General features: G+C 41.8%; 1 protein-coding gene across 2 annotated transcripts in view; it reads left to right on the forward strand.

Annotated features, from left to right (window-relative positions):
• The window catches only part of PSEN1 (presenilin 1), an 81,101-nt gene that overhangs the window by 25,825 nt on the left and 37,516 nt on the right, over positions 1–17,760 (forward strand). For both annotated transcript variants that reach the window (XM_003824135.5, XM_008977860.4), the window contains exons 4-5: positions 8,055–8,305; positions 10,824–10,965. In XM_003824135.5, coding sequence (XP_003824183.1) covers positions 8,055–8,305; positions 10,824–10,965 — 393 coding nt within the window. The remainder of the gene's footprint in view (positions 1–8,054; positions 8,306–10,823; positions 10,966–17,760) is intronic.

Here is a 17,760-nt window from a genome sequence, read left to right on the forward strand (position 1 = left end):
AAAGTTAAATAGAAAAAGGACACAAATGAAAAAGCACTCAACCATCCTGATAATAAGAGAAATAGATATTAAAATTATGCCAAGATTCCATATTTCTCCCATCAGATTGGTAAAAATCTAAGCACTTGCTAACATAAGGTGTTAGCAACAGTGTGGTAAAGTAGGCAATCTCTTGCATTGCTGATTCTCTAAATTGGTGCAATCCATAGGGAGGGCAATTTGGCATGCTCTCGTGCTCTCTCTCGCTCGCTCGCGCGCTCTCTCTCTCTCCATGAGAAGGAGAGAGAGAGAGCGCGTGAGCAAGCGATTGAGTGAGAGAGAGAGAGAGAGCACGTATCTGCAGTCTCAGCTGCTCAGGAGGCTGAGGTGGGAGGATTGCTTGAGCCCAGGAGGTCAACGCTGTGGTAAGCTGTTGACTATGCCACTGCACTGCAGCCTAGTGACAGAGAATCTGTCTCAAAGATAAGAAGAATGAGGATATTCTTTATGTACTGATGTGTAGAAAAATCTCTAAGATACATAGTTAAGTGGAGAAAACAAAATGCTGCATGGTGCATTTACTGTACTACCATTTGTGTGAAAAGGGGGAGTAAGAGTATGTATTTGTATTTGCTTGCATATGTAGAAAGAAACTTTGAAAGGATTCACCGAATAACAGTAGTAAGCAGGGGGATTAGGAAACTAGGTATATATTAAGAGGGAGCTTTTGTACTCTATACCTTTTAATACTTTCTTTGAGACCATGTGAATGTTTTACCTATGTATTTATTTATTTTTAATTTTTGCTTTGCCTGCTTTTAAACAAATAAATTGTACTTTTTTTGAAGAGCTCTATTTTTATTTCCTTTCGATTATCATCTGTAGATTCTTATGTCACATTTTACTTTAACAGCACATTTAGACAGAATACAGTCTTTAAATGGAAGCCGACAATTGATTTCCCTGGAAAATTTTTGAAGTACAATAACATTTGATTGATTGAACTTTATTTAGTAAGAATTCTTAGCAAAATTCCCTCCCAGGCACACCTACATGGTGCTTCATTTTCAGTGAACTACAAATCTCTGAAACCCAAAACTGCAATCTAAAAGTACAAGATGGCTGGACTCGATGGCTCATGCCTGTAATCCCAGCACTTCGGGAGGCCAAGGCAGGAGGATTGCTTGAGCCCAGAAGTTCAAGACCAGCTTGGGCAACATGGTGAAACTTTGTCTCTACAAAAAATTAGCCGAGCTTCACAAACAATCTTATAGGAGTCATTCATTAATTAACTCAACAAATATTTATAGAGTACAGGAGACACTAGAGATCCAGCAAAGGTCAATAACATGTGCTGTCTTAGAGAAAACTTATATTCTAAGAATAATCAAGTGACAAACAGGAGCTACATCAAATAATCACAAGTACACTTCAGAGAATTAAAACCAGATCAACATAGAGAAAGGCTTCCTTACATTCGATAGTCAGGAAATTCTCTCTCTACCAGGAGGGAACTGAGTGACAAGGAACAGTCAGGTGGGAGAAGCGCATTCCAGATGAACCAGCCCTGAGCGGGGAACTAGAAGGCCAGTTTGAGAAAAGGAATGGAGAGAGGAGGAACAGTTTGTGGTCAGAGCAAGGACCAAACCATTTTAGACTTCATGAGCCTAAGAAGTTTTGATTTTGTTATGAGCATGACAAGAAGCCATGTAATCGAGTTTTAAACAAAGGAATGACATGATCTCATTTTGTTTAAAAAAAAAAAAAATCATCCTGGCTGTAGTGTGGAGAATGGACTAGGGGAGCATAAAAGCAGAAAGACCAAATTGGAAGCCTATTAACAGTAATCCAAATGATAGATAATAGTGGTTTGAACCACAAAGATTGTGGACATAGAAAGAAGCAGATAGATCCAGGAGATGTTTTGGAGGTATTCTGGCAGAATTTGCTGGCTGACTAGACAGAGGTACTAAGGAAAAGAATCAAGAATAATTCCTAGATTTGGGACTTCCTAGAAACTGGGAGAATGGTGCTGCTGTTTATTGAGATAAATGGAGAAGACAGAGGAGAAGCTTAGAATAGAGTTCTAGGAGATCAACATTTGGGAGACAGAATTTTCTAATTCCATAGTGCCGACGATTTTCTATTGATAGACTAAAAATGTCTGGAATTTTATATGCAGTTTCATCTGGACAATACCCTAAGAGGAGATCAGTTATACCTTGGCACCTGCTAATAGCCATAGGAATGTGTATATGTAGAATAAATGGTAAAACTACTGAATGCTTAATATGTGCCAGACACCGTGAGATACGTCTTTGAAGTACTATCCCAGTAGAATTTACAACAACCCTATCAGGAGATACTTTTTTTATCACCATTTTACAGATGAAGACACTGAAGTTCAAAGAAGTTAAATAACTCGCCCCAAATCACACTATATAGAAGAGAAATCTAAATCCTGGTAGTCTGACCCCAGAACTTGGGCTAATTACCACTATATAATACAGTGTCACTGGGGTAAACCCAAGATATGATAACATAAGTTAGAGACTTTTAAATTCCAAATTTCACACACTATGATTTCACCCATAAAATGTAGTGATTCAGCCATAGTCTTCTGATTAGTTGGAGTACCCTATGCAATACTTTAGGAACTTGCTTCTTTTATTTTCATATATATATGTGTTCATTCATAAATTAAATCTGGACAGCCAGTGAATCTGCCATTTTTGTCTCTAACCAACACTTCTGTCACAAAATTGTACTTTTTTTTGTTTTTTTTTGAGACGGAGTCTCATTCTGTCACCCAGGTTGGAGTACAGTGGCACGATCTTGGCTCACTGCAACCTCTGCTTCCCAGGTTCAAACGATTCGCCTGCCTCAGCCTCCCAAGTAGCTGAGATTACAGGTGCCCGCCACCACACTGGCTAATTTTTGTATTTTTAATAGAGACAGGGTTTCACCATGTTGGCCAGGCTGGTCTTGAACTCCTGACCTCGGGTGATCCGCCCGCCTCAGCCTCCCAGAGTGCTGGGATTACAGGCATGAGCCACCACGCCCGGCCCAAACTGTGCTTTTTTAAAATAAAGAAATTAAAACTGTATTTTTTTCCTTAAAGATGGTGTCTCACTACATTCCCTGGCTCAAACGATTCTGGCTCAAACGAATTCCTAGGCTCAAACGATTCTCCTGCGTTAGCCTCCTGAGTACCTGGGACTATAGGTGTGTGCCACTATTCCTGAAAACATAATCAGTTTTGAAGGTAGTGTCTGGGCTGGGCGCAGTGGCTCACGCCTTCAATCCCAGCACTTTGGGAGGCCGAGGCGGGCGGATCACCTGAGGTCAGGAGTTCGAGACCAGCCTGACCAACATGGATAAGACTCCATCTCTACTAAAAATACAAAAAATTAGCCAGGCATGGTGGCGCATGCCTGTAATCCCAGCTACTCAGGAGGCTGAGGCAGGAGAATTGCTTGAACCTAGGAAGCAGAGGCTGTGGTGAGCCGAGATCGCACCATTGCACTCCAGCCTGGGCGACAGAGCGAGACTCCGTCTCAAAAAAAAAAAAAAAAAAAAGTAGTGTGTGGCCGGGCGCGGTGGCTCACGCCTGTAATCCCAGCATTTTGTGAGGCCAAGGTGGGCGGATCATGAGGTCAGGAGTTCGAGACCAGCCTGGCCAACATGGTGAAACCCTGTCTCTACTAAAAATACAAACATTAAGCCGGCGCAGTGGTGGATGCCGATAATCCCAGCTCCTCGGGAGGCTGACGCAGAATTGCTTGAACCTGAGAGGCAGAGGTTGCAGTGAGTCAAGATTGTGCCACTACTAGGCGACAGAATGAGACTCTGTCTCCAAAATAATAATAATAATAATAATAAAATAAAAATAAAAGTAAGTATCCAGCGTACTACAAAGAGGAAGAGTTTGTGAATGTGTATGTTACTGTTAAGTTAAACAGTGTTCTAGTATCCATCTCATTATCAGCCTTGGGCAGGGCAGGGTTGAGTTGGCTAATATTCATTATAAACCAGATCATCCAGTTGGGGACTGTGAATGAGCATATGATTGCCCCTTTCATGCTAGACTTAGCTAATTAAACTGTTCATATGACCTAAAAGGATGGCTGTGGTGCCATAGAAAGAAAACAAGTTTTGAGGCAAGAGACTTTAGTTTGATTCCTACCTCTGCTGTTTTCTGGTTGTGAGATTTTTGGATCAGTTGCTTTTGTGTTCATTTACCAAAACTTCTCAAGACAAAAAGAATAAATGAGATAATGTGACAGTGCCTTGTAAATACCAAATACTATATAGAGATAGCTATTATTACTTGTATGTTTATTGTGAACATTAATCAGCCAATCAAGTTGTTCAGACTTGTACTGCTGAACATCAATTGCAGATACAACATTCTTGGCAGATGACTTAGTCACCTCCTTCTGTGGAAGAATAGAAGATAGACAGCTCCTTGCTGTCTATCACAGTATGTTCTGGTCCCTTTGGCCTCACCTTCCATATAATCATTTCCATTCTACTGGGCTTTAGCCACTCTGGTGACTTGAGTTCAGCAAAAATAATCTTTCTTGATGGGTGGTATATATATTTCTACCTTTTATGCTTTAGAATAGTTTCCTTTCCATTTCTCATAGGGTTTGGATCTTCATAATTGTTTGAAGAGAAATCCTGACCTCCAGACTGAAGGAAAGCACACCATGCCTTTATAACACCAGCCTCGGTCTTTTTTTTGTTCCCCTCTGTCTTAGTTCCTTTTGTATTGCTATAACAGAATACCGCAGACTGGGTGATTTATTTATTTATTTATTTTGTTGTTGTCGTTTGTTTTCTTCTTTTTTGTATCTTTTGAAATTCTTTTCGTTGTTGTTGTTGTTTTGAGACTGGGTGATTTGTTTATTCAGCTCATGGTTCTTGAGGCTGGAAAGCCCAAGAGTATATGGTACCAGCACCTGATTATGCCATGGTGGATAGGCAGAACGGCAAGAGAGAGCTTGCTTTTGTAACAAAGTCACTCCCATGATAACTAACCTACTCCTGTGATAACGACATTGCAGGTTCAGTATCCCTGATTTGAAAGTCTGAAATTCAAAGTGCTCCCAAATCTGAAGCTTTCTGAGTACCAATGTGATGCTCAAAGGAAATGCTTATTGGAGTGTTTTAGATTTTGGATTTTTAGATTTGGTATGTTCAACCTGTAAGTATAATGGAAATATTCCAAAATGCAAAATCTGAAACACTTCTGGTCCCAAACATTTCAGATAAAGGATACTGAACCTTTAATCCATTCATGAAGGCAGAGTCCTCATGACCCAGTCACCTCCTAAAGGCCTCACCTCTTGATACTACCACAATGGCAACCAGGTTTCCAGTACATGAATTTTTAGGGGGATCATTCAAACTATAGCACCCTCCTTTATCCCTTACCCTATTCCGTTAGTTTTAATCCCCACTTTGTCTCTTCCTCTAATCTTCAGTCTACACTGTGACATGATAGGTATGCTCAAGTCTCTAACAGCTCTAAAATAACGTTTTCTGTTTTTTTTTTTTTGTCTTCATTTCTGGTGGGGTTGGATAAGAAAAGTTTTTCAAGTTAAATCACTCTCTATTGCAAGCCTCTTCCACCTTTTTTTTTTTTTATTTTTGCTTCGAAGAATGATTGCCTTTACCTTCTCAGTTCTCAGTTATTTTCCAGCACATTATGATTTTATGACCTTGATACAGAAGGGCTGGGCTCCTGGCTAAATTCCACCCTTAAACCTGGAACTGCAACCCTAAGTGAAAACAGCTGACCCCATTTTTTTTCCCACCCAAATGTTGCCTCTTTGGCCTGCCATGCCCCTATCCTGTGCTCATAAAAATATTTCAGCTGGGCTGGGTGCGGTGGCTCACTCCTATAATCCCAGCACTTTGGGAGACCGAGGCAGGTGGATCACCTGGGGTCAGGAGTTCAAGACCAGCCTGGCCAACATGGCAAAACCGTATCTCTACTAAAAATACAAAAATTAGTTGGGCATGGTGGTGGGCACCATAATCCCAGCTACTTGGGAGGATGAGGCAGGAGAATTGCTTGAACCCGGGCGGCGGAGGTTACAGTGAGCCCAGATTGTGCCAGTGCACTCCAGCCTGGGCAACAGAGTGAGACTCCGTCTCAAAAAAAAAAAAAAAAAAAAAGATTTCAGCAGCTGGCAGAACAATATAAGCAGCTGACGTCAGGGATATAAATGGCTGTGTGTTGGGAATACAAGCAGCTGATTGTCGGAAATACAAGCCACTGAGTGTTGGTGATACAAGTGGCTGAGCAGCGAGCAGAGAATCAGGTGAGCGTTGGAGACTATGGATGGGACGTGGCTAACTTCAGATGGTGCAGCTTTGGAGAATAGGCCCAGCTGGAGATGGCCTGGCTTCAGGGAAAGATCACCTTCTTCCCATACCATCCCTTTTTCAACTCCCCATCCTGCTGAGAACCACTTCCATCGTGCAATACAGTCTTCTGCATATACTACCCTTCAATCTGTTCATGTGATCTGATTATTCCTGGACACTGGAAGAGAACCTGGGTGCCAAGAGGAGAGGGCAGGGGCTGCCACCCTGACCCTCCACTGAGCTGGCTGGCACCTGGCCATCCCCGAATGGCCGCGTTGAAGGAGCATTGATTGTAACACACTTGGATGCTGCTGCGGGGCCGCATAGAGCCTGCGCCTGCCAGAGAGGAGCAACTGGCTGGTTCCCGCATTCGTTTGCTCTGGTTCCCACACTCACTCACTCGCTTGCACACTCCCTCTTGCAAGGGGTTTGAGTGTGTGGTGGCCGAGTAAACGAGCCACGCTCCGAGCCATGAGGGGGTCAAGGGAATTATCCAGTCTCATCTCAATCCGACTTCCCTCTTCACTGTTTTACTTTTGTAAAACCGTTGATGAACTTCCCATTGTCAATTCAGGGTCTTTTTAGCTCTCATCCTGCCAGACTGTTGATAACACCTCTGATTTGTGCTCCACTTTTGGCTTCTGTGTCATATTGATTCCTGAGTTTTCTTCCTTCTCCTCTATTCTCTTAATCTCGTTTTCTGGTTTTCTCCCATCACCTGCTGGTTAAGCTTAGGGGTTATTTACACTTCTCTCCTTGGTCATCTTTTTTACTGTATTTTTCCCTCCACAGCTATTTCATCCATGTTGGCCAGGCTGGTCTCAAACTCCTGACCTCAAGTGATCCGCCCACCTTGGCCTCCCAAAGTGCTGGGATTTCAGGCGCCTGGCCTGTTACTTGATTATATGCTAAACAAGGGGTGGATTATTCATGAGTTTTCTGGGAAAGAGGTGGGCAATTCCCGGAACTGAGGATCCCTCCCCTTTTTAGACCATACAAGGTAACTTCCGGACGTTGCCATGGCATCTGTAAACTGTCATGGTGTTGGCGGGGAGTGTCTTTTAGCATGCTAATGTATTATAATTAGCGTATAGTGAGCAGTGAGGATAACCAGAGGTCACTCTCCTCACCATCTTGGTTTTGGTGGGTTTTGGCCAGCTTCTTTATTGCAACCAGTTTTATCAGCAAGATCTTTATGAGCAAATGCAGCCCAGTAGGTCTTGGCCTTATTTTACCCAGTCCCTATTCAAGATAGAGTTGCTCTGGTCCAAACGCCTCTGACACAAGGATTTTAAAGTCTTATTAATTAAGGTAAGATAGTTCCTTGCATAAGTGGTCTGAAATCACAGAAAGCTGAATTTGAAAAAGGTGCTTGGAGCTGCAGCCAGTAAACACGTTTTCATGCAGGTGTCAGTATTTAAGGTACATCTCAAAGGATAAGTACAATTGTGTATGTTGGGATGAACAGAGAGAATGGAGCAAGCCAAGACCCAGGTAAAAGAGAGGACCTGAATGCCTTCAGTGAACAATGATAGATAATCTAGACTTTTAAACTGCATACTTCCTGTACATTGTTTTTTCTTGCTTCAGGTTTTTAGAACTCATAGTGACGGGTCTGTTGTTAATCCCAGGTCTAACCGTTACCTTGATTCTGCTGAGAATCTGATTTACTGAAAATGTTTTTCTTGTGCTTATAGAATGACAATAGAGAACGGCAGGAGCACAACGACAGACGGAGCCTTGGCCACCCTGAGCCATTATCTAATGGACGACCCCAGGGTAACTCGCGGCAGGTGGTGGAGCAAGATGAGGAAGAAGATGAGGAGCTGACATTGAAATATGGCGCCAAGCATGTGATCATGCTCTTTGTCCCTGTGACTCTCTGCATGGTGGTGGTCGTGGCTACCATTAAGTCAGTCAGCTTTTATACCCGGAAGGATGGGCAGCTGTACGTATGAGTTTTGTTTTATTATTCTCAAAGCCAGTGTGGCTTTTCTTTACAGCATGTCATCATCACCTTGAGGGCCTCTGCATTGAAGGGGCATGACCTAGCTGGAGAGCCCATCCTCTGTGATGGTCAGGAGCAGTTGAGAGAGCGAGGGGTTATTACTTCATGTTTTAAGTGGAGAAAAGGAACACTGCAGAAGTATGTTTCCTGTATGGTATTACTGGATAGGGCTGAAGTTATGCTGAATTGAACACATAAATTCTTTTCCACCTCAGGGCCATTGGGCGCCCATTGCTCTTCTGCCTAGAATATTCTTTCCTTTTCTAACTTTGGTGGATTAAATTCCTGTCATCCCCCTCCTCTTGGTGTTATATATAAAGTTTCGGTGCCGCAAAAGAAGTAGCACTCGAATATAAAATTTTCCTGTTAATTCTCAGCAAGGCAAGTTACTTCTATATAGAAGGGTGCACCCTTAGAGATGAAACAATGGCAAGCGCACATTTGGACAAGGGAGGGGAAAGGGTTCTTATCCCTGACACACGTGGTCCCTGCTGCTGTGTTCTTCCCCTATTGACTAGGGTTAGACTGCACAGGCTAAACTAATTCCAATTGGCTAATTTAAAGAGAATGATGGGGTGAGTTCTTTGGCAGGAGTCAGGGAAGAGCAGGTAGCAGGTAACTGGAATGAGGGTGGAGCAGGTAATCGAAAAACATTGCTTTACGAGGAAGTTAAGTTTAAAAGTAGAAGGCAAAGAATTGAACATACTGGCATATTAATTCTTTGAAATTTAGAACTCACATCTAACATTGGCTTAAATGTTAAATCCTCAAAGATAACATTCCTGTTTCTCCTAACACGATTAAGTCCTTCTTGGTATCTTTTCTCATAGCAACTTGTCCTTTCTCACTTGTCACAATTTGCAAATATATATTTATTTACATTGTTTATTTAATGCCTGATTTCCTTCTTTATTGCAAGGCCTGTGAGGGTACTGAGTCTCCAGGGTGAGGTGTATAATAAATGGCCAAACGAATCGTTAATTGAAAGGATGAACAACTAATTCAAGCCAGCACTCTCTAGACTCTTGGGGGGCTATCATGTGGGTTCCCTGGTGCTGCTGATGTCAGCCCTTGGCCTCCAAGAAAAATGCTTGATTCAAATGTCATCTAGTTCCATCTCTAGGACTCTCATGGGGTCCAAAGAAGAGTTTTAATTGAGTTTTAGAATTTGAAGTTGTGAAGTGTCTGAAAAACTACATGGTGTTCTGAAAGCCAAACTTTTAGCCTTTTGGGAGAGCATCTAAGACAGCAGATGAAGGGCAGGGGTTAGAACTAGAGGGATTGAAGAATATTATCCATATAGGTTAGGGTTAGGTTTGGCAATGTATTATAGAACAAACATTGGCAAGCTACAGCCACAGGCCAGATCTGTCTGCTACCTTTCCACAAAGGTGTAATAACAAAGTTATTCACAAATTTGTGAATAAACTTTCATTGGAAAGTGACCATGCTCCTTGGTTTATACATTGTCTGTGGCTGCTTTCACACTACAGTAGCACAGTTGAGTGTTTGCACTGGAGACCATATGACCCATAGAGCTTAAAATATTCAGTCTGGCTTTTTACAGAGATGTTTCTGACTTTGTTAATAGAAAATCAAAACAACTGGTTTAAATAATGCACATACTTTCTCTCTCATAGAGTAGTGCAGAGGTAGGCAGTCCAGATTAGTACGGTGGCTTCACGTTCATCAAGGACTCAATCTCCTTCTTTCTTCTTTAGCTTCTAACCTCTAGCTTACTTCAGGGTCCAGGCTGGAGCACTAGCCTTCATTCTGACAGTAGGAAGGAGTAGGGGAGAAAAGAACATAGGACATGTCAGCAGAATTCTCTCCTTAGAAGTTCCATACACAACACATCTCCCTAGAAGTCATTGCCCTTACTTGTTCTCATAGCCATCCTAAATATAAGGGAGTCAGAAGTAAAGTCTTTTTGGCTGGGAATATTGGCACCTGGAATAAAAATGTTTTTCTGTGAATGAGAAACAAGGGGAAGATGGATATGTGACATTATCTTAAGACAACTCCAGTTGCAATTACTCTGCAGATGAGAGGCACTAAGTATAAGCCATATTACCTTTCTTCTGACAACCACTTGTCAGCCCACGTGGTTTCTGTGGCAGAATCTGGTTCTATAACAAGTTCCTAATAAGCTGTAGCCAAAAAAAATTGATGAGGTATTATAATTATTTCAATATAAAGCACCCACTAGATGGAGCCAGTGTCTGCTTCACATGTTAAGTCCTTCTTTCCATATGTTAGACATTTTCTTTGAAGCAATTTTAGAGTGTAGCTGTTTTTCTCAGGTTAAAAATTCTTAGCTAGATTGGTGAGTTGGGGAAAAGTGACTTATAAGATACGAATTGAATTAAGAAAAAGAAAATTCTGTGTTGGAGGTGGTAATGTGGTTGGTGATCTCCATTAACACTGACCTAGGGCTTTTGTGTTTGTTTTATTGTAGAATCTATACCCCATTCACAGAAGATACCGAGACTGTGGGCCAGAGAGCCCTGCACTCAATTCTGAATGCTGCCATCATGATCAGTGTCATTGTTGTCATGACTATCCTCCTGGTGGTTCTGTATAAATACAGGTGCTATAAGGTGAGCATGAGACACAGATCTTTGCTTTCCACCCTGTTCTTCTTATGGTTGGGTATTCTTGTCACAGTAACTTAACTGATCTAGGAAAGAAAAAATGTTTTGTCTTCTAGAGATAAGTTAATTTTTAGTTTTCTTCCTCCTCACTGTGGAACATTCAAAAAATACAAAAAGGAAGCCAGGTGCATGTGTATTGCCAGGCTCAGAGGCTGAGGCAGGAGGATCGCTTGGGCCAGGAGTTCACAAGCAGCTTGGGCAACGTAGCAAGACCCTGCCTCTATTAAAGAAAACAAAAAACAAATATTGGAAGTATTTTATATGCATGGAATCTATATGTCATGAAAAAATTAGTGTAAAATATATATATATGATGATTAGTTATCAAGATTTAGTGATAATTTATGTTATTTTGGATTTCAATGCCTTTTTAGGCCATTGTCTCAAAAAATAAAAGCAGAAAACAAAAAAAGTTGTAACTGAAAAATAAACATTTCCATATAATAGCACAATCTAAGTGGGTTTTTGTTTGTTTGTTTGTTTGTTGAAGCAGGGCCTTGCCCTGTCACCCAGGCTGGAGTGAAGTGCAGTGGCACGATTTCGGCTCACTGCAGACTCAACCCACCAGTTTCAAGCGATTCTCCTGCCTCTGCCTCCCAAATAGCTGGGATTACAGGCGTGTGCCACCACACTCGGCTAATTTTTGTATTTTTAGTAGAGACAGGGTTTCACCATGTTGACCACACTGGTCTCGAACTCCTGGCCTCAAGTGATCTGCCCACCTTGGTCTCCCAAAGTGCTGGGATTACAGGCATGAGCCACTGCGCCCGGCCCTAAGTGGTTTTAATACTTTGATTGACAGTATACTGAAGAAATATACTCTAAGACCTTTATGAATCTCCTCATTCACAAATAACACTGTAGGATATAATGGTCCCTATAAAATACGGTATAACTAAAATCAGATTTTTATATTGGAGTACAGAACAATAAAGCCATCTTCAGATGCTGGTATTAAACTCACTGGTGACTGGTCACACCTTGCCTAAACTGGTAGCCACCATGCATCCTCTCACCATCTCCACTGTACTACTTCCTTCCTTGGGAAGTCGGGCGCTGGGAGGTTGTACAGGAAAGACACAGACCCACCCTTCTCAGCCTCTCCTCCCCTAGCTCGCTCTTTTGCCAAAGTGACCTACTGCTGAGTTTCAAAGTGACCTACTGCTGAGTTTCAGCCAACTAGCACGTTTCAGACTCATACCTTAGAAAAAATTACACATTATCACAAGTCATGCACGTTTTAAGGTCATTTTCAAATAATATAAATTATAAGTGTTTGGCCAGGCATGGTGGCTCATGCCTGTAATCCCAGCACTTTGGGAGGCCAAGGCAGGAGGATTGCTTGAAGTCAGGAGTTTTTTTTGTTTTTTTGTTTTTTTCCCCCCGAGACGAAGTCTCGCTCTTGTCCCGCAGGCTGGAGTGTGACAGCGCGATCTTGGCTCACTGCAAGCTGTGCCTCCTGGGTTCAAGCGATTCTTCTGCCTCAGCCCCCTGAGTAGCTGGGATTACAGGCGCCTGCCACCACGCCCGGCTAATTTTTGTATTTTTAGTAGAGACTGGGTTTTACCGTGTTGGCCAGGCTGGTCTAGAACTCCTGACCTCAAGTGATCCACCCACCTCGGCCTCGCAAGGGCTGGGATTACAGGCGTGAGCCACCATACCTGGCCGAGGTCAGGGGTTTGAGACCAGCCTGAGCAACATAGTAAGACCTATCTCTACCAAAAAAAAAAAAAAAATTAACTTTCCAAATGTAGGAGTCTACTCTGTTTCCTTCTAGTATTTATTTCTGTATACTTTTCTAACATGGTTAAAATGTGTAATCAATATGTGTCCTTTTACTTTGGTGTGAACATTTTTTCTATTATAAATTCTTAGAAAATATTTCTATGGCTATGAGATATTTGATTCAAGTGCCTTGTAATTTACTTCTCAAATGTCCCTGATGTTGGACATTTGTTTCTAGTGTTTCACTATTTTAAAAAACAGTAATATCTGTCTTTATGCTTAGAGCTTTTTCAGTTTTTCAAATTATTTCCTTAGGGTAAAATCCTAGAAGTAGAATTTCTGGGGCAAATTATCTACATATTTATAACTGTCTTGGTATTCAAAATCTCGTTTTCAAAAAGCTTATATCAATTTGTACTTAACACCAGTAGTGAATGAGAGTATCTGTCGTACCCCACCAGTGCTGAATTTCTTTTTTAAAACTGTGCTGGTTTTTATAGGTAAAGAAAATGTCTTAATTTGCATTTAGTTGGTTACTAGTAATATCACATACCTTTTCAATGCTTGTGAACTTTAAGCTTATACAGAGTTTAACCTTGCATGTTGAACATTTGAGTGAGTGGAAGTGTTAAGTGATGGCCATCTGTATAATCTATTAGTAATGTATGGAGACCATTAAAGATGACAGGTATGTGTGATGATGACAGGTTGTTACCAACACTCAGAAGGCCAAAAAGCAAGTGATATAAACCCATGCTGGGAAGCATTCGCCTCCCCCACTTTAAAAATGCTAGTTTCTTAATTCCTTTTCTTTATCCCTTTTTTTGTCTGCACGTGTTTACTTGCCTTTAGTTTCCCTGCTTTAGTAGACTGACCTTGTGACTTTTACCAGGATCCCATTATACTTTTGTTCTTCTGTTTATTTCTCAGATTTTATTGGAGGGTGGAATTCTACTTTTTCTTTCTTATAATCTAGAATTTACATCCAGATTTCCTGCCTTTCCCTTACAAAATACCTGTGTAGTTGGATAGGTGGAGCTCTGGACTCAGAGTTCTTTCTCCTAGTAATCTTAGGAAATTATTTAATTTTTCTGTGTTTTCATATTTTCACACATAAAAGAGAAAACACCATTTCTAAACTACCTCTTCTTTTCTCTGCTTTTAAGCATGTAAAGGTTTTCCCGATCTTGGGCAGTGACATGTACAGGACAGTATAGCTTTACATCTGCCTTGTTTTAATTAAACACTAGCTCTTTGAGGTAACCCCTACTATTATCCCAGTTTTATGGATGAGGCACTGAGGCAGGGGTCACACAGCTAGTGTGGGTCAGAACCTAATGGGTCAGAATGGACATTTGAGTCCAGAGTTTGGCCTGGATTGACACACATAGCTATTATGTAAGATTCCTCTCAAATTCAGTCCTCAGCTCCCTGAAGTGTGGGTTCTCTTTTCATGCCTCCATGGAAACTGCGTATCATGTGGTTACCAGTTTTTCCTTTGGTCATATCTGCTGATCTTTTTGAACCTAATTTTTCTGGACCTTATTGCCATTTGACTTATTTATTGCCTCCCACTTGACATTGATTCTGGCTTTTGCTTTTCTTCCTACTTTGGTCCTTTTTGCAGTTTCCTAAAGCTAACCAGCCATGGCTCTCAGATGATGGACTTTTTCGTCTCTCCCATTACTTCTTGGGAAATTATATTTTAATCTCATGGTTTAAATTTTCATCCTTAAATATAACTTTTAATGTAGTATTTTTAGCCCAGAAGGCCCGGGCCCATGGTTGGTTTGTTTTCTCCTTTGCATATCTCTTCTACTCAGATACCTGGTAGCATATAAATCGAATGAATTATCCTTCATACCATTTCATTATCATCAGTAGGACTGCTTTGCTGGGGTTTTTTTGTGTGTGTGTGTTTGTTTTTGTTTTTGTTTTTGTTTTGAGATAAAGTCTTGCTTTGTCACCTAGGCAAGAGTGCTAGGATTACAGGCGTGAGCCGCTATGCCAGGACAGCCGTTTTCTTCTAGTATTATTTGCCCTCTGTCTGAACATCTTCCTTTAGTAATGCTTTTAGAGCAAGGCAGCTGGCCTCAATTTGTTTTAATTTTTCTTCCCCTTAGGATGTTTTAATTTTACCTTTATTACTGAAGGATATTGTTACTGGGCAGAAAATTGTCTTGATGTTCCCCTTTTCAGCATTTAAAAAATGCTCTTCTGCTTTCTTTCAGCCTCCATGGTTTCTGATAAAAATCAGTCATTCGAATCACTGTTCTTCTAAAAGTAATACATTGTTTTGTTCTGGTCACTTTCAAAATTTTTTTTTCTTTTCAGCAGTTTAATTATGGGACTGTGTGAGGATTTCTTTGTTCATTCTGTTTGGAGTTCACTGAGCTTTTTGAATCTCTAGGTTTATGTCTTTTACCAAATTTGGAAAATTTTTCAACCATTATTTCTTCAAAATTTTTCTGTACCACATTCTTTACTCTTTTTTTTTTTTTTTTTTTTTTTTTTGAAACAGAGTCTCACTCTGTCGCCCAGCCTGGAGTGCAGTGGCGCCACCTTGGCTCACTGCAACCTCTGCCTTCCCGGTTCAAGTGATTCTCCTGCCTCAGCCTCCCAAAGTGCTGGGATTACGGGTGCCTGCCACCATGCCTGGCTGATTTTGTTAATTTTTAGTAGAGACGGGGTTTTACCACATTGACCAGGCTGGTCTTGAACTCCTGGCCTTAAGTATTCCGCCTGCCTGGGCCTCCCAAAGTGCTGGGTTACAGGTGTGAGCCACCACACCCGGCCCTTTTTTTTTTTTTTTTTTTTTGAGACCGAGTCTCGCTTTGTCACCCAGGCTGGAGTGCAGTGATGTGATTTTGGCTCACTGCAGCCTCAGCCTCCCAAGTACCTGGGATTACAGAGATGTGCCACCATGCCCAGCTAATTTTTGTATTTTTATTAGAGATGGGGTTTCACCATGTTGGCCAGGCTGGTCTTAAACCCCTGGCCTCAAGTGATCCGTCTGCCTCAGCCTCCCAAAGTGCTGGGATTACAGACGTGAGCCACCATGCCTGGCTCTTTACCCTCTTCTGGGAGTGACAACACAAATAACTTTTTATTCCACAGGTTTCTGAGGCTCTGTTTATTTTCCAATTTTTTCACTATTGTTCTGGTTAGATAATTTCTATTGATCTGTCTTCAAGTTTCCTGAAATTTGCATTTTGTTAGTAAACCTATTCAGTAAAATGTTTTTGGTTATTTTATTTTTAGTTCTAAAATTCCTATATAGCCCTTCTTTACATTTTTTTATTCTGAAACTTAAAACTTTCCTTTCATTTTAAGAGTGTTTGCCCTTACTTCTTGGAGCATTTTTATGCTCCAAGGATGTTGATATTTTTGTTTTATTGGCCAATTGATCTGATTGGGCTAGGTCTAGCCAGCCTTGTCAAAGCCTTTGCAGTGTTGCTCAGATCTGCCCCATGTATATGCCACCCAGTCACCAGTCTGGGACTGGTATAGTGGTGTTCTATTTGTAATTCGGTTGTCAGGGTCGGTGTGTACTGTTGAGGATCATATCCATACTCATTCACCTTGGGAATGGACCCACAAGTTTATAAACAGCTTTAAGAGATTGCTTTCATGAGTTTCTTTCTTTCTGTGATCTCCATGTGGTTTCTTGGGCTTCCCTTTTCCATTCCTGCAGCCAAAAGTGGACTTTATCTTCCTAAAGTCAGGGCCAAAATGTGGGAGGAGAGAGAGAAATAAAGCACGGGCTATTTGCCCCACTCTCTCGGGACTGACATTCCTCCAGTCAGAGTAAGGATTCCCTCCCTCTGAATTTTAGGCTTCTGCCACCCACATTACCATCACCACAGGATTGTGTGAGGACTGGGCATACGAGAATGGGGAAAAGCGGAAAAGAATGCCGGGTGTGGTGGCTCACGCCTGTAATCCTAACACTTTGGGAGGCCAAGGCGGGCAGATTGCCTGAGCTCATGAGTTTATGACCAGCCTGGGCAACACAGTGAAAACCTGTCTCTACTAAAATACAAAAAATTAGCCAGGCATGGTGGTGGGCACCTGTAGTTCCAGTTACTCAGGAGGCTGAGGCAGGAGTATTGCTTGAACCCGGGAGGCAGAGGTTGCAGTGAGCCAAGATCGTGCCACTGCACTCCAGCCTGAGCTACAGTGCGAGACTCTGTCTCCAAAAAAAAGGAAGAAAAACTGGATTTTTACACTCTCTGGGTGTTAGGAGACCTCTTTCCTGATCCTCAAGCCAGAATTAGAGGTCTTCTGGAGCTCCCATTGTCTTGCTAATGCCCACTCAGGTTGTAATGAGTACAGGTGGAGGAAAAAAAGTGGTCAGCTCACTGCTAGTACTTCTAATTCCCCAGCCCACCTACCTCTCATTACTTTTCATCTTTTGCAACCAGCTGCTGCCTGCTTTCTGCCCAGGTTTTGTAACTGTATTCAGTGGGATAGAGAGAGTGGAAGGTACTTACTCCATCTTATCTGGAACCTTTCTTAATATATTTTTTGTCGCATTTGTACATCTTTTATCCATCCTTCATTTTATTTTATTTTTTTTTGAGACGGAGTCTCAGTCTCTCGCCCAGGCTGGAGTGTAGTGGCATGATCTTGGCTCACTGCAACCTCTGCCTCCTGGGTTCAAGTGATTCTCCTGCCCCAGCCTCCCAAGTAGTTGGGATTACTGGGACACGCCACCATGCCTGGGTAATTTTTGCATTTTTAGTAGAGATGAGGGTTCCCCATGTTGCCCAGGCTGGTCTCGAACTTCTGACCTCAGGTGATCCACTGGCTTCGGCCTCCCAAAGTGCTGGGACTACAGGCCTGAGCCACCACGCCCAGCCTTATCCTTCATTTTAGACAGTTTAAGAGGTTTGTATTCAGCCAGATCTCCACATTTACTTGTTCATTTGTGTTGTGATGTTTTTTAATGTTCAAGTCTTAGCACGCACAAACAATTATATAGAAACAAGTTGTTTACTTTGACACCCAGTATAA

This window comes from Pan paniscus, chromosome 15 (assembly GCF_029289425.2).
Source record: "Pan paniscus chromosome 15, NHGRI_mPanPan1-v2.0_pri, whole genome shotgun sequence".
Taxonomy (NCBI): Eukaryota; Metazoa; Chordata; class Mammalia; order Primates; family Hominidae; genus Pan; species Pan paniscus.